Source organism: Oenanthe melanoleuca, chromosome 4A (genome assembly GCF_029582105.1).
Source record: "Oenanthe melanoleuca isolate GR-GAL-2019-014 chromosome 4A, OMel1.0, whole genome shotgun sequence".
Taxonomy (NCBI): Eukaryota; Metazoa; Chordata; class Aves; order Passeriformes; family Muscicapidae; genus Oenanthe; species Oenanthe melanoleuca.
In genome coordinates, this window is record NC_079338.1 from 15,773,458 (window position 1) to 15,797,168 (window position 23,711).

General features: G+C 39.0%; 1 protein-coding gene across 1 annotated transcript in view; it reads left to right on the plus strand.

Annotated features, from left to right (window-relative positions):
• Nucleotides 1-23,711, plus strand: part of LOC130253067 (connector enhancer of kinase suppressor of ras 2-like) — a 166,439-nt gene that overhangs the window by 59,227 nt on the left and 83,501 nt on the right. The window contains exons 3-4 of the mRNA XM_056491344.1: nt 19,285-19,487; nt 20,741-20,828. Coding sequence (XP_056347319.1) covers nt 19,285-19,487; nt 20,741-20,828 — 291 coding nt within the window. The remainder of the gene's footprint in view (nt 1-19,284; nt 19,488-20,740; nt 20,829-23,711) is intronic.

Here is a 23,711-nt window from a genome sequence, read left to right on the forward strand (position 1 = left end):
CAGCCGCCGTGGCTTTGCTTCAATAAAGGACAGACATGTCCTGGCTTCTCTCAGCTGCACAGAAAATATATTTATCCATTTAATGGTTATGTGTGATGGTCTTTGATTGCTTTTCCTCTGACTTCCTTGGTCCTGCATTCAAATGCTGTTGACTATCACTCCTGGCATCCATATGGTTCTGTAATTATGTGCCATATGCCCTCGTGTTTCACTGACATTTGCCACACTGCACTGAACCAAGTGGACCTGAGTGGTTTAACCATGCCAGCCTTCACAAGGATGGTACTAAGCAGCCAGAAGGTAAAGCTAATTAGGCTGGAAGATTGTTTAAAATGAGCTTTAAGATGAGACTGAAGTGGTAAAATTGACTTTATCTGAACTACAGACACGTGTGTTGACTGAAAGTTTGGTTTGGGTTTTTTCAGCAACCTGCCAGCATTTGGAAGGAGATTATTTATTCATATTATTAATTACTAGGTTACTAATTCAGTTAACCTCTTAACAAAGTATTTGATATCAAAAAATTTCTTTTTCCTCTGCTATTTTATTCCAACCAGCTAATAAGATGTGATGTATTAACTTAATTTTAAAGACAAAATAACTTCTGTTCATGTAGATGGACAGGTGAAAGAATATTGAAAATATTAAAATACAAAACAGTGAAATTACATAGGTAAATTACACATGACAATCATTGTATTTTATTTCTTTATCAGGAGTTCTGCTTTTGAATAACTGGGTTATTTTATGGGAATTTGATAAAAAGGAATTGTTTCCAAGAGGGGAAACTGGCACTAAGAAGAAAGATAGAAAACAAGTGAGGTAAAATGCAGTTGATCTGGGGGAAAACCATGTTTAAATACTTCTTATTAGTCATCTTCTTTCCTGGACCTGGAATGACAAAATACCCTCAGTGTGCCTCCAGATGAAACAACTCACAGCAGGGCAATGCTGTAGGGCAGGTGTGTGCTGCAGAACCCAACAGCAGCCCCTTGGAAACACCTGAACACAAACTCCTGAGTTTTCCCTGGTTTTTCCTTGGTTTTCTCCTTGGTTTTTCCACACCGAGGGAGCCAGCACAGCCTGGACCCTCCATGGGAGCAGCACCCCAGAACTTTCCTCTCAAAAACATCTCCCTTCAGTCAAGTGTGTCCCCAAGGAGGACCCTGCTGACTCTCTTATTGTGATTTTTTGTTTCTTTTTTAAGCACAGAGACTGTGCCTCTTGCTGCTGGTCAATAGTGCAGCTCTCACTGTGCTGCCTCATGACCTGACTTTTCCTTTTGAAGCAGGATGGGGATTTTCCAGCTCCTGGTATCATTTATTTTACCTCCTGCCTTTCAGCCCTTTCCTTTCCTTTCTCACTCTGACTCTAAAATGCTTTTTTCTCCTTTTTTTTTCCTGCTTCTAAATGTTTCTCTCTCTGCCTGTTCCTTGTGCTTTCTGCTGAGTGAGTCTGCTGCCTGCAGCTCTGCTCCTGGGGGTGTTCTCCTGCTCCTGACATTTCTCCTTGCCTCTCTGTACATCTTCTTCAATTCTTGCAGGATCACAGAAAAGTTTTGCCAGACTCAGTATAATATCTATTTTAAATCTGTACTCATTTATTGGGATTTGGATCCATGTAATGGAAAAACATTATTAAGAATCTCGCTTTAATTATTTTGAATAATGCAATAATTGAATGAGCAGAGAGCAGGTGCTGCCTTTGTGAGCTGAAATACATTTCTAAAATATCACAGATGTATTCTTATTCTGTGCTAACTCTTGAAAAATTAATATATTCTTGCACTGACATCTGACTGCTGGCCAAGTGACCAGAAAAAATTGTGGCTTGGAATTGCTCACTGATATTTTATTTATGCCACTAAACAGGAGTTAATATATAAGAATTTATTACAATCAGAATGGCTTAAGGAACACATAATTTTACCTGATTCCCTGAATTGCATTACAAACAAATTTAATACAGCTTATGGGCAGGTAAAACAGAATCCCAGGCAGTCAGGAATCAATACTTTAATGTACTCTGTGTGTGCTGGAAATATAGACAAGGTGCACAGCACAAGCTCTGTTTGTAGATTCATAAACATAAACACTTGAATTTTATTTTCAACATTATTTTATGGAAAAAAGAGCAGGGCAGCACCAATTCCAACAATCTGATCTTAAAATCAGGGAGGCACCCTGAGCAGTTTGCTCTGTCCCAGATGGATTTGGGGAATCTCTGCTCCTGTCCCTGTCCTCATCCCTGCCCTGCTTTTGCCCTGCCTGGGCCATGTCAATGAGAATTGTTTGTTTGTTTTTTTTCCATGCATGGATTTCTGGATTGATTTCTGGTTGGCAGTGGGCAGTGCCTGAGTTCCATGACCCATTTCTCCCAGGCAGGACCTGCAGCCCATCCCAGCTGCAGAAATCTGCCAGCAAAGCTTAGGGCTGGTCAGGAATTGCCACTGGGCAGAGTTTACCTGCAGAACAGCTCTGCTGCTCCAAGAAACCCAGGGAGATGTGGCTGAGCCTTGGGACACTCTGGAATGTGCCTTTTCCAAGGGCCACTGGCCTTGGTGGGGTTTTTGTGGGGTTTTAGTGGGGTTACCCCAAGAATGGTGCTTTGGCTGCTGTTCCAGGGATGCACTCACTGGAGAACCTCCCCAGAACCAAATACTGACCTGTAAAGAAAATTTTAAGTGCAAAAAGAAAATAAAACTGAAGGAGGAAATTCCTGTTTTTTACTTCCATTCCCAAACCACCTATTAGCCAGATCCCAAATGCAAATTATTAAAGGCAGGGAGGGTTTGCTATGTTGTGCATTGGCCCTTGACATGATTTTTACATCCACTTTTCTTTTGAAAGCAAGCTGAATTCAGATAGGAAATTCATGTGAGAATCCTGGCTAGAAGAGATTCCACACTGGAAGACAACTTGCAGTGGGAAAGGAAAAAATATAAGAAATGTGAAAAGGGAATAATAAGAGTATTCAATACTCCCATGCAATATGATGATATAGAAGTGTTTTATTATTATAGAATACTTATTTTTCCTGAAAGTGAAATAATTTCAAATGTTAAAATAATCTCCTTTATGGAAGGGTAAAAACAGAGTGCAAAAGGTGAGGGGAACTTTATCTGTAGGAAAGAAAGTACAGGCACTGTCTTGGGCCTGCTGAGGGGTGAATTCATGTGCTGTGAAATGCAAAGTCACAGGTGAGCTTTACTTTCAGCTTCAGTTCTTTGACCATTCTGGAAAGACATTTTTGAGTTGTGCTTTAATTATGAAGAAAATTGGGAATGATGGCTGTGGGGAAAAAATCCAATCTGGAACATCAAAGTCCTTTCTTGCTTCAGAAACTGCTCTGCAATTATTTATTTGAAGTGACCTAAATAACATTTAGGGACTAAAAATTATGGGCCACTTGGATTTGGACTGTAACTTTATTAAAGTTGAAATATTAATTGGGATCAGTATTGGAGGACTGTTGCAGAGAGGCTGGATCTGCAGAAGTAGCAGGGTTTGGGGAAAAGAACTTCTTGATAGAGTATAAAATATACTGGAAGTAAGAAAAAAATATTTTTGAGGTCAACCTGGGTTGCTGTTCAAATCTGCAAGTTAATTTAATTTATTTAGGACAGTATTGGAGTCAGTATATTGTTAAAGCCTGCATGAATTAAAATATAAACAGTCTAGTGGGAAGAAAGATTGATAATGAAAGGATGAAAAATGAATGGGAAAGGAAAAGAATGCTCCAATAGAGATTGTATCTCAAGTAATTAAAAGTCCTGTTAATTCAGAGCCATTCCACTTGTGAAATAAGGCCTCATGCTGTGGAGAGATTTCAAGGAGAAAAAAAAGATTAGAAACTTTGTCTGCAGTTTGATTTATTTTTATTTTTATTTGGGATTTTATTTAAAATAACATATGGGACACGGCTACCAAACAATTTTTTTTTCCCCTATCACTTTTCTAACATATTTCTTTATTAGACATCTCCTTAAGAAAATTACAACAGCAATAGGAATTTGTTGCTGGAAAGTGTTTTGCAGTGATTTATTTTGAAGCACACCATGAGGAAGGTGAAGTCTTTCATAGTGCCTCTGTATCTATTGTTAACATTGTTCTTCTGAATTAAAATTATTCAAGTTTTTCCTAAATTAATACCATTTTAATGGCCACACCTACAATGATCTCTCTTGAGATCCTTTTAATTTTTCATTCTGATAATGCACTTTTTGATTTGTCAGCTTTGCAAGTATATTAGGAAGTATTTTTTCTTTACCTGATTTGTAAACAAGTTTCACTTTTAACAAGTCATTCTCTGTGCCAAAGACTTCTTTTTCACCCATATTTCAGGGGCTATTCAAAGGTAATTATTCTAGACTTAAATCTTCATTTTATATATATATTGATGCTTGAGTAGATGGAAATAAATATCCTTTCTCTGGAATGGAATGCCATCCCTCTGGGTGAGAGATGAAGTTATTCCATCTCCTCAGTGGAATGAGGGACATACATTATTTTTGTCTCCACAAACATGTATGAATCCAGAGAGCTTTATTAATTTCATCTGGAAAAGAAGTTCAGCTTTTGGCAGTCCAGTGCTATTTATTATGCTGTGCCAAAACATTGAATTAATACCATTGAATTGAGTGGGTTAATTATTGCACATATTAGAACATGTGTATCATCTTCTGATTAGTTTAATTAGCTGCTTCATTCTTTCTTAGCCTTTCAAATCATGCAACTTGGAAAAATAACTGATTTTAAGGATTGTATGGGATTGGGTTTGTTGGTTTTTGGTTTTTGTTTTTCTTTTAAAAGTCTGTTGGCATTTTCGGATTTCTCTTAGGATGGGGACATTGAAGGAAGATAATTAAGTTTGTACAAACAATTTAGAGTAGCCTAAATTCTTGGGATTTTACAGGAGTGTGCATTACTCTTTTGTCTTACTGTGGAGAAGTAAAAATTTCATGGTTTTGCTAAGGTGTGCTGGAAAAGTTTGGATGCAATTACACATTATTTGTGTAAATGAAATCCTTTCTAAAATCACCCCACTAAAGGCAGTTCTGGGAGTTGATCTAAGCAGAGAACAAAGTAAAGGGGAATTTTTCTTGTTGCTTCTCAGTGTTCTCTTCAAGGACCACTGATTCCACACCAGTTGTTCCACAGTAACACACAGCAGGAATATTTTGGGTATTGCAGCAGCACCAGTGGTGGTAAGAAAATGTAGCAAGCAAAATTTTTGGAGGTACCCAAGCACAGGGTACAAGGAATTTAGGACAAAAGTGACTTTTGGATTTGTGTTTGTGTGTTGAATATGTCAGAAACTTAGGCTTGGACTCTCTAGAGAACTTTATCCTCTCTGAATTTGTCATCCCTGGAGAGCAGCCATGGCCACACAGACCCCTCTGGTTATGGGATGTGTATATCCTGTAGCCAGGCACAGATTGGAAATGATCCTATTCAGGTATTCCAGTGAGAGTTTCATCCTTTGCCATAATACAAGGTGCATAAAGTGGAAATATGAGAGAAAGGAAGTTGACTGCATTTTATTTCAGCTCCTGCACACAATTCAGTGTGGGGAAATCCAGCTGAAATCCAGGAAACTGCATCCAATTCATGCCCACAGACAATGATATTGAGTTATCAAGCTTCAGATAAATTACTTCAGGCTATTTCTGTATTCTTCCTACTTATGGTTTTGTTTATGTTTTATAAAACCAGGAAAAATATAAATTTGCTGTGTTGACTGTTGCTAATTCCTTGCATTTATGCACATCATTTGCCTCTGGAGCAAGACAGTGTTAACAGGAAAATGAGAGGAAAGAGACTTCTGTTTTTCTTGTCTTTTGACATAGTTGAGAGATTTCCTCTTGTCACACAATAATTCTTTTTCACAAAATAGGGAGAAACATGTTCCATTCAAAGTGTTAAACCTGTTCCAAAGCTTGTCATTTTCTCAAAGTGCATCTGTTTAAGTACCAGTGAGAAGGAGGATCCTAATCCATGGCAGGCTTGGCTGGTGAATGGGCTCCTGCAGGAGCTCCTGCATGCTCTGAGAAATAAATGGACTTATTTCCATTTAGAAATTTATAAAAGAATCCCTTTATAATAATCCATTGCTGTATTTCATGTTGGTTCTGTGTCTGGGTAAGCTCAGTGCTGTTCTGATCCTGAACATCTCATTCCTTTTCATACAGTGAGTTCCTGTCACTCCCTGGCAGAGAACAGCCCCTCATAATAATTGCAATTAAATTGTATTGCTACTTATTAGGCCAATGCAGGAGCAGAAATTTGTGCAAATGAATAGGTGGGTAATGAGCTGGGGTTAAAAACCATGTGTGTCCAGCAGGGCAGGGCATTAGGGCTGAAATTCACTTCAGCTACTGTTGGGATAATGTAATAATATTATATTATAGTTTCTGTCTATTCTTCTATCCCTGGTTTAGGGGTCATTAATGGAACACTCATTTCTGACATAATTTTGATTTCTCTTGAGGTTTGGAGCTGGAAGTCAGGGATTGTGTTTGTAATTTCAGGGTGTCTGGTTTCTCCAAAGGTGGTGGTAGTGATCCCAGTCACTGCTGGGGATAAAGAAATGGACATTTTCTCTGCACAGGGATAAAAGAAAAACCTTTACAGCAACAGCCTGTTCCATTTCATGGTGTTTCTGTTGACACCAGCTGCCCCAGCATGGCATGGTGCAGTGTTTAGGGACTTTATTGCTTCTTTTTCTTTGATGTCTCTGGGTTTCACAGGCATCCTTTCCTGCACAATAATCCAGCCTGCCAATACCTGTGGAGAGCAGAAAGCAGGAATGCCAACTTTAATGTTTTAACCTTAATTTTAACCTCAATTGCTCTGTGTAAGCTCTCCTGTGTCCCCAGCCTCAGAGCAGCCAAGATTTGGATACTTGATTTGTCTGCAGCAAAGTGGAGAATCCCCCGTGGTCTCCTAAGGATGCTCACCCAGCCTTTGTGCAGCAATTAGAATTGACATATCCAATTAATTTATATGAATTATTGCTTTTCTAGAATCTCAATGTGAAGTGTATGGAACAGCCTTGCAGTGACACATGAACAAATTGTGCAGCAGAGCATTCACATTTTCTCTTCCATCATTTTCTTTCTGCACTAAAGCAATTAGAAAGAAGGATGCTTGTAATATTTTCATCCTGTGTCATCTCTTACTCATGATAAAATGTGCTGCTGGATTTCTACATTTCTTTTAATCAAATACATGCAAATCTTACAAAAAATTCCAAGTAAAGCATAAACATCCAGATGTTGCAAAGTTTGCTTTGGTTTCATAAAAATGACTCGTGGCTTTTAGTGGAGGAGTTAATTTTAAATTCTAAATTCTGTGGTAACTCTTTCACTCTGATATCTTGTTGCAAACACAGAAATAAGACTTCAGGAGGGGCATATGAAAGGAAAATATTGGTTTTCTAGAATCATGGCTTGGAGCACCGAGGGTTTTGTGTTTTCTGTCAGAAAGCAGCAGAGGGTTTGGGTCCATTGCATCACAGCAACACTTCATTGTTTAATACTGCATTAAATATCTGAACACAGAATTTAAATCCATTAGCCAGCTGGGGTTGATGATCTTGATTTGGCAGCTTTATGTAAGGTCTTTACCAAAGCTGTGTGAATTTATTTGGGTGGGAGAACCATCCCAAAGGGAGCAATTCCCAAGGCAGGGGGATTTCCTGGGGCTGTGCTGCCCACCCACCCCACACCTCTAAATTTTGGGAGCTCTGGCCAATCCCAGCCAAACCCAGTGGAACTGAGTCCACGAGGATTCCTGCCAGCGATTGGGAATGCAGGGGGTGCAGGCCATGGAAAATTAACCCCTTCAGTGCCACCCAGAGGATGCTAAAGCAGCGTGGATGAAGATCTGTGCCTGAATCCTTGGAATGCTCCAGGCACTGAGGGACAGCCATTGACTGCATCCAGCTAATGGAACATTGATTCAGTCCTAGGTAATTATGTTAAATAGCAGGGGAATATTAGATTATGGAGGATAGGGAGTCTATTTTTAGAACAAAAAGGAAGAATAATACACACTAGTGCAGGAAGAGAGAAACTTCTCCCCTTTAAATGGAAAGAAATGTTATTACACTGACATAAAATTTATATTTCTTTAAGATAACCTGAGAACTTGGTGATATACAGATATTTTCTTGGTTTATTCAGGTGCTGAAAGTCTTAACCATCAAAGAAATTATTCTTTCTAACGATCCACATGAAATACATTGGTAATTCTTAGTCTTTAAATGAAAAATAATTGCACAATTTCTTAAATGGTATTTGAAATATTTAGGTATAAACAATATGAATATTTAAAATTATCATTTAATTTTTTTCCCTAAGTCTTTCTCTTCTTTTCTATGTTGCCTGTATTCATTGTGTGTTTCAATTGCAAAATCTTCTTTCCCTTGCAGAAAGCAACAGTTCTTTTTTTCCCTTTTCAAATCTATCTGGTTTGAAATCTGTCCCATGCAATTCATGGTAGCAAGCACTACACCATGGAGATTCTCTGTGCCAAGGAAATACAGGGAGTAGCTCAGTGAAAGTTCAAAAAAAGGACATTTTCCCTACCCAAAAAATTGCTTTTCTAATTTGCAAGGGGCGATTTCTTTCATGAATCCCCAGCAAGATGTTTTTCATACCACTGTGCTACATTATCAGTGTCTATGAGCTGCCTGAATTCCTGAGTAATTATCTGTGATCAGTTATTGTCAGGGATAAATTCATCTGCATGCAAATATCTGAGCATGCACATGCATATTCATGTCACTGTTGTTGACTGAGTTGTTTGAGCAGCCTTCAGCAAATTCACAATCCAAATAGATAAATGAACTTTTTTTCATGCTCTCATTAATGCCCATTCAAACGAATCTTGTTACTAATTTAATTTCTATATGCTGCTCTGGATTGTTATGAATATGTGGAATATTTCTCCAGAATTGGTGTGGTTTTTATGTGGAGCTATCACTTCTGCAGGGATCCAAGGTAATTATCTGACCCAAGAGAAATGGTCAGTGTTGATGTAAAATTTCTAAGACCAGCTCATCATTTATTCCCTGAACTTTGAACAATTCACCATTGATTCAAATTCTAATTCTGTGTTATGTAGTGAATCACTTTTTCTCTGTTTTCCTACATTTCTGCCATATCATTTTAAGAGATACTTTAAAAAAAAAATGAGACAATGAGGTTTTCCAGGATTGGATGGTTGGTTCTTACACAAAGCTGTTATGAAATAAATAGCAAAGTTTAATTGATCACAAGGTTTTAGCAATGAATAATGAAAGTTTGTGGTTACTAAACAGTGCATTGCTCCCTTAGGTACTGCAGAGAAAGGTGAATAAAGAGTACTGCAATGTACAGCAAACTCTTGAGATGCTTTATCCTTGCCAGTGGAGTTCCCTGGACTGGTGACTGGGAATGCAAAGAGGAATTTGGGTGATTTAGGTGTTTCTGAGACAGGACATATCAACAGCAGCAGGGTGCACACTGGGGAGCAGCAACAGCAGGTTGCAAATGACTCATGCAGGCAGGAATTGCTAATCACCTTCAGAAATCAGCAGATCATGGTCCAATTTGGTTTTGGAGGAAATATCTCCTGCCATCCTCTGCTGCTGTTTGTTTATCACAGCATCCCCACTCAGCAGATTGCTCAGAGCTTGTTTTCCTACACATATGGAAGAGGTCAAGCCACCCTGGCTGTCTGGCTTGCATATGTTTTGTAATTGAAGCCATATGCAGATCACTCCATCCTTAATGCTGAAATAAAATATTGGAAGCAGCAATCCTTGGGATGTGGAAGGAAGCCACAGAACACTCAAAGCCCCCTCCATCCTCCTGGGTCTCCCTTTTGTTCCCATCAGAAAGGAAATGCTGCCACAGCTTGATTTCCCCACTGGTGTTTTCCTGGGAGTTGACACTGGAGATGTTAAATGTGCCCAGATGTCATCTTGGCACAGGCCAAGGATGCTGGAATACACCCACCACTGTCAGCAGGGTTCTAGGAGGTTGTTATGGTCGTGAGAAGGTTTCATTTAGTGCTGATGCGATATTAAGGTTTTGCTCAAAAAAAAAAAAAAAAAAAAAAAAATCATTAAATGTGTTTAGGAAAAAATTTTTTAAAAAAAAAATACAGATTTTTAAAATTTGTTTCTAGGGATTTTAGATCTAAACTCTTGGTGAAGTCAGAGCTGAGCAGAAAACGTGAATTAAAAGCAGAGTGGAAGAGCAGTCAGGAACAGCTCCAAGGGATGCTGCTGAGGTGCACAGGAAAAGCAGGAAATGTGTTCTCCCACAGAAATTAAATCACAGGTTTGGATCAATCTCTCCTGTTTCTGAATCTGATGGTTCATCACTCCTGCAGAAATAACTGGTGGTTCAGATATGTAATTAATAATTTATTATACTTTACAACAGAAATGAGATACATGCTCTTCTCTCTTCTAAAATTTTCCTTTCTTAAAGCTTTGGTGAGAATGGGCATTAAACAGCCAAATAGCTGGGATGATATTTAGGTGTTTAGATTATTTACAAACAGAATACAATTCAAGGATTTGCTGAATGAGTAATCTAAAACTATGAAAAATGTAAGGAGGTTAATTCAAATTTCTTCAAAAGGAGGTTTCAGATGTTAATTAAAATTTCTTCAAGGGGGAGGGAAAAAAGGAAAACAGAAGAAATATACATGGGAAAAATGTAATTAAGGCATGGTCAGCAGACTCAGTGGCATGAACTTTAAAAATATATTCATTTTCCTTATACTTCATGCCATTATGGCAGGCAGGAGTTTACATAACTGAGTAGCAGATCCAACATTTTTACAGACTTTATCCAAAAACATGTTGGCGATGTGCCACAACGTGCTGGATCTCACTGTGTGACCCTCTAGGACAGTGAGAGAAATTTTAAAATCCATTTTCATATGCACACCCATCACACAAATGTCTCTGTCAGTGGATTGGACTGGTTTAATTCTGTAGGACATTTTAAAGTCTGTTCTGTGTGTAATGAGTGTGATTTTCTCACACTGTTCTGTGGTGTGGGCACTTGTCCCAGCAGTGGCTCCTCTCTCTCTCTCCACAGATCCCTCTCCATCTTTCCATACCCAAACCAGGGAGATGTTCCATCTATTCAGGCTCACCAATTAGGGGGACTATTTGTTTATTCCACAATGGAAATCACTTTGCCTCATTAGGATTAAGCAGAGCAAGGAGTTTTTATGCAGTTTGCTCAGAGATCTGTGGCAAGAGCTGCCAGGCAAAAGCTCCTTATAAAATGTTCAGGCAGGAGATCAGGGATCTGTTAATTCCTGCTCATCTCAATCAGCCCAGGGTGCACAGTGCAGCTTTAGGCTGGCCTAGAGTGGGGCAAGCCTTACATAACCTGAGATCCTTGAACAGCAAATCTGCATCTCCATCTTGGCCTCATCTGCTGCTGTGCTCTCACCAGGAGCCCAATCATCTGACTCTGAAGTCTTAAAAATAAACATAAAGTTAATACCATAAAGTTAAATAAATTTATTTTAAAACCTTATTCTGAAAAAATACCTGTTGCAATGGTTGGCCTTGAAATCTTTTTGATTCCAATTGTTAAGGAAAAACTATCAAGTTCTAATTCTTATCTGAAATAAAAATCACCTTTGTTAAAGGCAGGGCACCTTAATTATGCTTGATGATATTTATATATGTGTATAATATATATAGATATGTAGATCTATAGATTATATACAGATATAGATATAGAGATGATATACAGATATATATCTACATAGATATATAGATCTATAGATTAGATATAGATATATGTCTTAATTGCAATGCAAATGCTAAAGCTTCTTCTGAAGAAAAAAAAATATAATGCAAGTCTTAATTTTTTTACATAAGTTAAAATATTTAATCTTATTTCTAGATCTACTTAATTTATCTATTTACAAGATAATAGGAAGGTGTATGGAGTGCTTAGAAACACCATGACAAGTTCCAAATTATAGACTCAGGAGACAAAGAATTGTGACACAATTTGCTCCAGCAAGGTGAGATAATTATAATGGAAGGGAGAACAAGGGGGAGGAATACTGCACATAAAAAAGCATTGAGGTGTTTCAAATAATAGACTTTAATTTGTATTATGATGTTGCATATTTGCATAGAATTACCATAATTATTAATGAACCCCATACTTTTATTTTGATGAAATGTCACGTTCTGTGCACATAAACTGTGCTATGATACTGCAGTTTAACTGAAATGATGGGCAAATGTTGTTAAAGAGAGGCAGAAGGATGAGGTTTATTATATATTTATTATATATTATTATGCTAATGTGCTGATTTAGAAGGAGAAAAGCTTTTAAAGAAAAAGCTGAACCAAATTTGGGCCATATTTTACTGGAGTTGCATTCCCCAGGCATGAATGGAAATTATTTTCCTAATACATTTATGGTTTTCAAAACAACAGTGCTAGGATTTTATGTATACATATAAAATGCATAAATTATTGAACATGTCAGTGTATAAACTAAGTGAACTATATCTAACACATTCTCCTTAAAATAACTAAGGGTTTCTTTGATTTATTTTAACTTTTGGTGTCATAACTTACATCTGATTATAATAATTGTCCCTTTTTTACCATGCAGGAAATTTGAAGTTTTAGGTTCCAGTCTCTAGACCTGAACTTGTGCACTGATTCATAGGATTCCTAATGAAAAATGTGTTTGTCCTTTTCCAAATTGCTGTTCAGAGCAAGAATGATCAGCCTGTAAATTATTTTTCAAGAAGAAAACCAGACACACCTGGTGGAAATGCATTGCCTCACCCACTTTATGCTGTTTCACATATTCAGTTTGAAGTTGTATCATAAAAACATCACCACAAAATTTTAGTGAAATCAGAGAAGAGCCAAGTTTTCCAGAATCAGGTTTCCACTGTTTCAAAGGCTCTTAACCTTTAAATACATCCCTCCAGAAAGGAAATTTAAAAGAAAAAAACGTCTTTTGACAGTTGTATGTGTCAGAATTATTTATGCTAAAATCAGAGTGCATGATTAATTGTGACTCTTGCTTTTATAATCAGACAGGCTGTGTTTGCCTGGGTTTATGAAGGGCTGACTGGCTCCATGCTATCCCAAAAACTCTGATTCTCGTGGCAGAGCCTGGCACAGCAGGGAGCTGCAGGATCCCATCTGGCACTCTGCTGTCCCAGGGGAGAATCCCAGAGCTCTTGGGGGAATTTCCCAAGTGGTGGCAGAGCTGTGACTCAGGTGGGACAGGGGTGTCTGTGCCACCTCCAGCCCCTGGGGACCAGGGAGGGCAGCAGAGCATCCCCAGGGAGCTGCTGAGGTGCTGCACATCCACAATAAATCAATTTATGGGTGGTCTGAGAATGGGTTGAAAGCCAGGGGAAGAAGTGCCTGGGGATGGGGCTTTTCAATCCCCAGTAATTTAGAGCATTCTGAAAACTTCTGTGTGAAATATAGAAATGGGACTGCAGCTCAATATTTAGGTTGTGGTGTTTTAAATGCCTTGGATGTGGTGAATTCCATGTAAGATGCTTGAATTTCAGTCAGTGTTGTTTCCTTTCACCTCCTCAGTCAGATCTCCTGCTCTGCCCTTTTATTTCTCTTTTATATTCAGTGAAAATTGTAGCAGTCTCAAAGTATCACCTACAGAAAAAGCTGTGTGTGCACCCATGTGTTTGTATATTTATACATGTATTTATATATAGATATTACACTGACTACTCACAGGAATGACAACATGAGGAAAAATTACTATAATTAAAAAGAAATCTGTTTTAAAGGTAAGTTAAAGTCATTACTTATGCAATATAAACTATTTAGCAAAAATTACATCCTGTGCCTATTAAATTTCAATGTGCATATATTATTTCTATCTCTGTATGTCACATTACAGCAAAACAATTTCATTATAGCTCTACCTGTAAGAAAAAATGCTGGGAGGGGTTTCCACAGAAGAAATAATTTTTTCATATAGTGTAGGTATTTCATGCTTGGCTTTTAATCTTCAGGTGCTGCTGTTTACAAAAAATGATTAGCACTTGGCTATTTTTTCCCCATTATATTCATTATTTTTTATCTTGATGTTGGCTGCAATAATTTGGCCTATTTTATCTTAGTAGATAAAATTCTCCCAGATTGCTTTATTAACATAAAATCCTCCTTTGTGATGTTATTGCTTACCTGCAGTAAGGTATGAGAGCACCTGAAGCCATAGCTGAAGATGTTTTTTGATTCCACTTCTTTGAATATGTAAAAAGCTCAGATCTTATATTGTCAGATGGAAACAGAATTTGCTCAATTATTTAGAAATGGAACTTCAAACCAGAGAGTACAAAACAGAGTTTTTAGCTGGAATTGTGACACAGGCACAGGGCAGGTCATGGTGAATGTGTGTTCAGCTATTTCTGCATTTTGGGTTTATGACATTAAAAGGAGGAAATATCTGTTTGGAGGCAGATTTCCTAGATTTCAGTTTCCAAAATTCCAGTTTTAGCTATAGGGATATCCAATAATTTCTCTCTTAAATTATATCTTCTCTGCACTAGGAAAAAAGAGTCTGCTCAGGGAAAAAAAGGCATTTGGTCCTGGTCACCTGAATTCTACCATTTCTGACAACAGCCACCTGTTTTCTGTACTTCAGAAAACCCAACCAGGTGTGAAACCCTGGGGGATCTGTTCCCTCCAATAACCCCAGCACAGCAGCCCAGACCCAGCAGGAGAGGGGAACTGGGACAGAGCCTGGAAATGGGAGAATTGAGGGAAAAGCTGAATTTTGGAATTATCCTTGCACCCAGATCAGCTGCACACCTCACTTAGAGGTGTCACAGCTTCATCCTGGCATTTTGCTAATGGTATTCTTCCATAATCAGCTTGTCTGCCTCTGATCTCACACTTGTGTTTAATTTCTGCTCCTGAAATCCTCCTTCCCAGCTCCTGTCAGGGAATGGGGCCTCAGGAATTGCTGAGCTCCAGCCTGAAGCACAGATAAACACAATAAATCAGATAATCTGTGTAGCTGCTTTGAGTGTGTGCAGCTAATGATGCTGTCAGTGCAGCTACAGAAGTTCTTACTGTTTGATCTGTGCTTTTATATGGAATAACTTCAACATTTAACAGATCCTCTGTTCAAGGTGTGCTGTGCTTTGGCACTTTCTGCAGTGTTCCTGTCCAGCTCCTTTTTTCTGAAATATATTGTTATTGACTTCAGGCAACTTTCTGTTCTCATTCAGCAGCTTCCTGATCCAGATTTCAGGATAATTTGACAAATTATGTGGCTGTGTGGTTCTAGACAGGCAACATCTGGGGTTGTTTTGGCAGTCAGGATTCATTCTCTAAACTTTCTAAATATCCATTTCCACTAATTGAGTCATTTGATGATGGAACAACCTGAAGCATCATTGAAACAAAACCAGGGAATGAAACAACCCTTGTTTATTTTCCCCTGCTCTTGGGATGAAAAATAATTTTGCTTATACTGATGGCACCCACTTGTCCCTTGAAGAGCTTTTCTCTCCTATTTTTCTGTCTTTCTTTGCAAACCAGAAATTCTATCTAGGATTTACAGTGCAGGAAAGAAACCACCTGCATCTCCTGCCAGGAGACAGAATTTTCCAGGCTCAGGAGCATCATTTCCATGGCATGGCTCACAAGAGCAGCACATATCTGACACAGGGGGAGCAGAAAGTGTGGCTGTGAGAGCTGAAGTCTGGCTGGCAGCTCTGAGACTCTCTCAGTTCCACCTGGACAAGAGGTGCCCACAGGAGTTAGGGGAGATCTGGAATGCTGGCAGTGCCATCCACAGGGCTCCTCACCTGCTCAATTATTGCCATAAACTGCAATTCTTTGTTTTCAAACATGTCCACTGAATGATAACTGATGCAGTTTGAATTTGGGGGGTACCCACTTCCTGGCTGTTTTCTCCTCTGCAGCAATCTCCTCCATTCCCCATCACTTTGGTTGCTCACTCTGGAAGCCCAGAAGAAGCCACAGCCTCTCCTAAATTCCTGCCACAGTGGGTTTGGTACATCAGGATGCAGGAATATAATATATGAGGATACTTTCAAGGTTCATTTGTAAGCACAATTTTCCCATTTGTTAGTTGATTACAGTTGTTTGATTTAAAAATTAAAATCTTGGATTTAGACACACTCAAATCTAGAGCAACCCAATATCTCTGACTTTTACAAAGGCATTGATTTACTGTCACTTTCATAATAGTTTTATTTTTTCCCCCCTTATTGTGCCCCACTCAGTCTCAGGTAAACCACTAACTTGCATCAGCTCTTCTACTGTGCTGAAAAATTTCCTTTCATCTTCTGATTATCTTTATGGATATATTTTATCTGTGTTTTTCTGCATTTTAAATTTGATGTTGACACTAATTGAAGTTGTCATTGGCATGTAAGCAATAAACTTCAAGATAAAGCAAAGAACTTGTTCACTAGGTGGATTTCCTCACACACATTTCCTCCTCTGTGTTTTCCAGTGACTGGAGAAGATCTCTCTGGCTGATTACCCTTGCTGGGATCTAAAACACCCTCTGGTATTTATAGATTCAGTTATCAAACTGTGTCCTTTCCTGCTTGACCCCCTCTTAAAAGCTGTGTGACAGGTTTGCAGAGCTTTTATGCAATAACAAATTACTGGGAGAGGTTTTTTTCCCTGCTTGTTTCCACAGGAATAAGCAACCAGGAGGATCTGGTTCATCTTCCTTGTAATGTGCTGCTGAGTGAGCAGGATGGAATTTGCTCTGAGGTAAAGCAGGTTTGGTTAGGAGCTGGAAAAGGCATCCCAGAGCATCCACTCAGCCATCATCTTGAGTGGAAGTGGAGAGGAAAATAGAGCAGGGGAGGGAATCCCTTCAGTGCCTCAATAAAAGATTAGATGTGATACTAAACACATGACACACTAATCTCACATGCAGCTTGCTCTTTAAACTTTTCCAAAAGGGAATGACTTTCTTTGGTGACACTGTTGCTAGCTTTGCTGTATTTGTTCTGGGAAAAAAAGTGTTGAAGAGAGTTTTTTCTCATCTGTAGCAATTTAATCTTGAACTGGATGGTTTGGCCTCACCATGATGTTTTAGCTGTGATACAGGGCTAATGATGAAATTCATTCTCTCCCTGGTATTTAAATCTAATTCTTTGCTGTCAGCCAAGGTAGCAAAGTGTTTCATTTCTCGGAGATTTCCCTCCAAGCTGGAGGCAAGGCTTTGATTTATTCCTCAGAGTGAACTTTGACAGGGAGAAGGGCTGGCAGGGAAGGCACTGTCCCCAGTGCCAGCTGTCAGAGGTCCAAACCACTTCACCAAGTGTTTGCTTGTGCTTTGTTTGCTTTCCATACAACCCCAGTTTATCATCTTATTATTATCTTATTATTGGTCGGTGTATTTCCCTTTTCTGGAGTTGAAAATTATTATTTCTAGTACAAATCTCCATGTTAGCACGTACCAAGAAGTGTATTCTTTTCAATTCTTTATTTTCTGCTTTGAGGAAGAAGTTTAGGCAAAAAATATTAACGTGTGATATTCATGATCAGTTGTCCTCTGTAATGTAAGCATAGCTGAAATTAACAGTGGAAAATCAATTCAGACTCTGAGAGTTGATATTGTTTAAATGCTCATTGAATTCTTTCATGTCCTACATCCTGTGGGGGCTGCAAGAAATCTGGGCCAATTCAGAGTGTTTGAGACTTTCTGTGTGAATTTGAATTATTTAATGGATTTGTGCTATCTATGTGCTTGTTGTCTGGGTCTGAGTGGGGAATAGCTCTGGTGATAAAAGGGCTGAGATAGGGATGAAGGATAAAGAGAAAAGGGACTTGTGTTTGGAAACCTTCAATTAGATTCAACCCTTCTCTCACCATCAGAACTGAAACAATGGACAAAAATCTGCTCAGAACTCTTGAATACAAAATCTTGTCAGTGGTTAGAGTCTGTGAGCCTGGAGCTGCTGTCCCTGCCTGTTCTCTGCTCAGACTCTTCCCTGAGCACAGCTGCTCTCAGGACAGGCTGCTCCTGTGGAAGTTTCTCAGCAAAGCCATGCACCCTGTGGGAAACAGAAATAGAGAAACCTCCACAGATACTGAAGGGTTTGATTTGCAACCTTGGAAAAAAGCTTGGATTGATGTAAAAATAGAAATATACGAACATTAAGCAGAAAATTATAGGCTTATGTTTCTATAGTTGTAAGTAAGAATATGCCTTAAGAAAGAAACTGTATTAGATAAGATGATAAAGAGTTTTATAGTGTAGTGATGGAGTTCTATAGGGTAAGCTAAGAGTTCAGGTGTTACAATAGAAGCATATGTGTGTACATGTGACAACAGCTTGTTGGATAAAAATATATGCAATGTGGCAGAATTAAGTAAATGTGAGAGTTTAGAAAAACAAAATAAACTTCATAGCAACTTTCTGTTGGATTGAAATGTAATATTGTAATGAAGAAGCCTGTGACTGCTTTGGCTATGGCTGAATTCTTGCTTCTGTAAATCTGACGGTGTCTGACGAATTTAGGAACAATAAATCCATTGTAGTCTCATCCCTTCATTTAAGGTGATGATTGTAATTGGTTCATTCCTGGCTCACAGGGCAGGGGTGTTCTGCTCAGGTGCAGGGATGCAGTGCAGTGGGACAGCTCCAGGCTCCCCAGCAGGGAGGGGACACACAGAGGGTGCCATTGGATACTGCTGGGAACCAGGGGAAAAGCAGCCTTGGAGCCTTGGGTTCCTCAGGCTGCTCAAGGACAAGAAATTATAACAATGATTAAACACCTGCTGGAGATGTGATGTTTTGCACAAAGCATGTTTTCAGAGAGGTGTTGCCTTCTTGGACCAATGAGTGTTTTCTATTCTGTTTTGCACCAACTGCCCTATATAAGTGCAGTGTTTCTTTAAATAAATTTCTCTTTTGCTTCTCCATTGCACAAAGAACTATGTTGCATTTTCCTTTGCACTGCTCCTGTAGCCAAAATACAAGAGGGGACAGTGCAGTCCCTCAGCTGGAATTCCTGAGAATGGGGCAGAGCTGGCACTCAGCACAGGGGATCCCTCCTGCCTTTCCCTGGCTGAACCCACTGAGCTGTGCAGGCTCTGATGCTGTGTCCCAAACTGGCTGCATCCCCAAATATTCCTGTCCATCCCCACCCAGGCACCACAGCCACCCTGTCTCTGAGCCAACACCATCCAGGATGTTCCTCCTCACTGTTTGGTTCATGAAGCTGACCACACACTCCATCTTCTTTCTCTCAGAATTATGGTTTGGAGACTGAAAACCTGAGGACTCTGTCTCACAAGCTGAATGCCTCGGCCAAAAACCTTCAGAACTTTATAACAGGTCGGAGGAGGAGCGGCCACTACGACGGCAGAGCCTCCAGACGGCTGCCAAATGATTTCCTTACCTCTGTAGTCGACCTGATTGGTGCTGCCAAGAACTTACTTGCCTGGCTGGACAGGTAATTAACTGTTCCTCTCTCCCTTGTGCATGAGAATAATTCTTGGAGGAGTTTTCTATTTGTTCTTCCTTTGCCTCTTGTACTCTTTTTATTCTAATATTAAAATGGCAGGTCTGGAATTCTAGCTCTAAATTTTTAGAATTTTGTGAAATGTTGGAAGTGAATTTTAGTACCCTTCTCTGTCAGGAGAGATGCCTTTTGAGTTTCTTTTCAGGATTTTGTGTGAAATGAATATTTCTGTGCTATTCTCACTGCCACCACTGGTAACATCAGAAAACTCAGAATGAAGGGCAAGGAAGGAAAGCTTGTGGAGTTTGAGCTGTCTTTCAGCCATCTAAAAGACACAGAAAAGCTGAGCAAATCAATTAAGAATGTTCAAAATAAATGATAGTACTTGCATAGTCTGAAAATTAACTGTTCCTATTTATCAGGAGTGGGCTGGATGTGTTTGGTACATGTGTGATGGTTAATGCTCAACCAGCCACTGGTGTGTTGCATTTATGAGCTGAGAATTTCATTAAAAGTATCTCTGTGACTGTGGCAAGACAGAAACCAAAACATAAACCAGCAATTTTCTTGTTTGGAAAAAAACAAAACCAAACATTGGCTTGTTTTCCTTTGTAGTTACGGCAGTGAACAGTTTTATCTGGAATCAGAATGCTCTGGAATGTATAAATGGCACCTCAGAAACCACAGTGAGAGTGAATCACCCTCCTTACAGGATTTGTATAATCCTGGTGACATCTTCCTAACCTAATGCCAGCAGTCATATTCTCTCAGGCTATGACCTTGTCAGTTCTTGTAAATTCAAACGGGGTCAGATTCAGCCAGAGTTTGGAAAGCCTGAAGAAAATCTGAGTGTGCAGGAAGCTGAGACTAAGTAAAGCATTACTGTGCTCTCTGAATTAAGGTGCTGGTTGTTGCTGAGGAGTGATGTCATACCAGAAATGCCAGCTTTTTAATAAGGGGTACAAAGAAAATCTGGGCTGATTTTGGTTTTTTTGAAATCCTCTATTTCTACTCTCCATAAGAGTGAGAACTTCTGATGTTCTGGCCAAAATCCAGTTTGCATCCTGCCTGTAATTTTTCTTGTTTCAAAAGTGAATATTACAAAAATTCTGCAACTTGCTGCAGGAGATTGAGATGATTTTGCATTTCAGTGCTGTAGAACTGATGCCTGTATCACATATACTTGCCTATGGTGTAAATTGTGGTCCCTAATGCTGCACAAACCTGTCCTTCCCCTGTCGCAGGTCTCCGTTTGTCAGCGTGACAGAATATTCACTGCTGAAAAACAACATTGTTCAACTGTGCCTGGAACTAACAACCATTGTGCAACAGGTAGGAGTGGCTCTCTGCTCTGAGTCCTTTCACACCACTGCTTAAAAATGCAATAGTAAAAACAACTACAGCTTTTACAGCACCACAAAAGTTGTTACAGCATTACCTCGCTGTTCTTTCCATACTCTCATTTTTTGGGACTGGCAGGAAGATCTTTGGACTTTGGTAATCCTCCTAGATAGATTGAAGTTAAAAATAATCCACTTTTCTCTTGAGTAGACAATTTCACATCAGATGATTTACCACCATGCATGTATTAAACAGAAGAATAAAGCCACAGTGGGAAACAGCTTAGCTACTGCTAACAGGTTATTCCAGATTAAAATATGAATGATCCAAAATGTTTCAGAAAAAGGTTCTTAAAACACACACAAATACATACTGTGGTTTCTTCACTGAAAGGAGAGCCAGTAGCATGGAAGTTTTTTAGGATGGACATGAAATATTCATAACATTAAACCAAGTAACTACAGAACAGATAATGGCACCAAGTGTTATCATCACTGACACTCATTAATTGTAATATGGTACACTCCACTTGTACATGAAAATAATTTATCTGGTCTTTAGTTCTATATAATGTATAGAATCATAGGATATCCAACTCCTGGCCATGCACAGACCCCCCCCAAAAGTCCCACCCTGTGTCTGAGGGCATTGTCCAAACCCTCCTTGAACTCAGGCTTGGAGCTGTGACCTAGAATAGAATAGAATAGAATAGAATAGAATAGAATAGAATAGAATAGAATAGAATAGAATAGAATAGAATAGAATAGAATAGAATAGAATAGAATAGAATAGAATAGAATAGAATAGAATAGAATAGAATAGAATAGAATAGAATAGAATAGAATAGACAGCCCCTGAAGTGAGACAAGAGGTGACACACTGAGGGTAAATTAATTTTACAAATATTTACAATGAGCCACTCCCCTTGTAAGCAGATAAACTGTTGATGAGTGTTACTAAATTTGTGGCAAGATCAGAGCTCAGGCAGGGCTGTCTCGGAAAGAAGAAAAGGAAAAAGGTGACAGGGTTGAAGGGGGAAAGTGAGCAGAAAGCTTAGCTTAAACTCCAGTTTTTTGTAGGGACTTTAGGCTGGGCCTGTCTCCAGTGCAGAGAACTCCCCTGCCTGCATTTCCCAACCAGACCAAGCACAGAACTCAATTTCAAATGTTTTTTTTGGAGCAGTAATGGAGTAGTAGTTCTGAAAACCCTTTTTCCCCCCCCCTCCATTTCAATTTTATTTCAGTTCTTGGAGCAAAACACTAAAGCTGATAAATGTGTCATTGTATTTCACACTATTATCCTTAATTTATAATATTCAGCTTTATTCTTCCTGGAAATCTTGTCCTTTATGCATTTTTGCAGCAGAAAACAAAGATCCTTCTTCTCTTTTCTTAGTTTAGAAATTCCTGTGTTGGCATTTAATTATTTATGTATCTTTATTAAGCTTTCTCTTACAAGGTGCTTATGGCACGAGGCTATTTTTTATTTACAGACAAAGCAAAATGAACTTCTCTACAGTATAAAAAGTCCAGATTCTGATTCTGTCCTTCAGCTGATATTGCACTTTGTTTGTGTGAGTTTGATTTTTCCCTGTGGTCCAGGTGAAAATAGAGTAATTTTGAATTGCTGTCTTCACTTCTGTCATCCATGTCCCAGCTTTTGGCAGATCAAATTCTCTTCTCTTCTGCCAACACAAGTTTGGTTCTTTATTTTTTTTCCAGTTCTTCAGCTCCAGTCTCAAAGCTGTCCTCCTTTTGACAACTTAAAAACAATCTTTTAGGATAAACTCCATTCCAAGATGAACAATGCTTGGTTAGTTCTTCAGTTTAAAAATCAAGTTTTGTCTTTTCTTTATCTTATTGTCAGATCTGGCTTGTTTGATGGCTGTCTAGTAAGATCTTTTTTTTGTTATATTAAGCTTAGCACCAGAAAGAGCAGATAAAACCAAATCAGCCATAGAGAGACAACTTTGCTGCCACTAAATCTGAGGAAAATTGACCTTAATGTGTGAAAGCAGAAATGTCTCACCTAAACCAGAAGTGCAGGCTCAGCTGTAGGCTGGAATGTGAATTAAAAGGCATAACTAATAGGAACCTGGGTCTCAGATCCTTTCAGCTACTCCTTGTTTTATGAATTACATACATTTTAAATACCTCATTCAGCCAGTGTGAAAGTAGCAGTCAAGGGTACAGATCTGGCACGTTAAGTGAGGAATGTCTTTGACATTTTGTGCAAATTGAACACATTTTGTGTGCACAACTTGCAGCTGCCACTCCAGGTGAATTTTCTTAACAGGGGACATTACCCTGTAACCTTAGTTTAATATAGAAAGTGCTTATGAATCTTCATGCTCAGATGTCCTGTGTGATCTGAGTGACATTCCCTTAGATCAAATCCATTTGAATGTATTATTATTGACACACCATGCAAATGCTGTGATGAGTAGTCACTTATTTAACTTTAAACAGCACCTGCTCATGCTGGTTAAAAGAAAACCTCATTCTCTCATTTTAGAGGAGTTTTACAGCTGTCCATTTCTGTTTGGAAATGTGCTTTATTCTGCCCAGTTTTCTTAACCCTTTTGATCACATTCACTAAGCTACTGTAAAAGAAATACGTGATGCACAGAGCTGCAGAAACATCCTGATTTTGAGGTGAGGTGTCCCATTAAAATGTGTGTATAATAATATGCAAAAAAGGACATTGGGACAGGGTATTGAGATGTTGGAGCTCTCTGCTGGCTCCACCCTGAGTTACAGCTCAGTTTCAAGGTGCACTCACCCCCCTGCCTGCTCTGAGATGGAATCCACCAGAATATCTGAACTAAATTTGGGTTTGGTCAAGCTATAGCACCAGGGCTGCCCTGAGGGAATC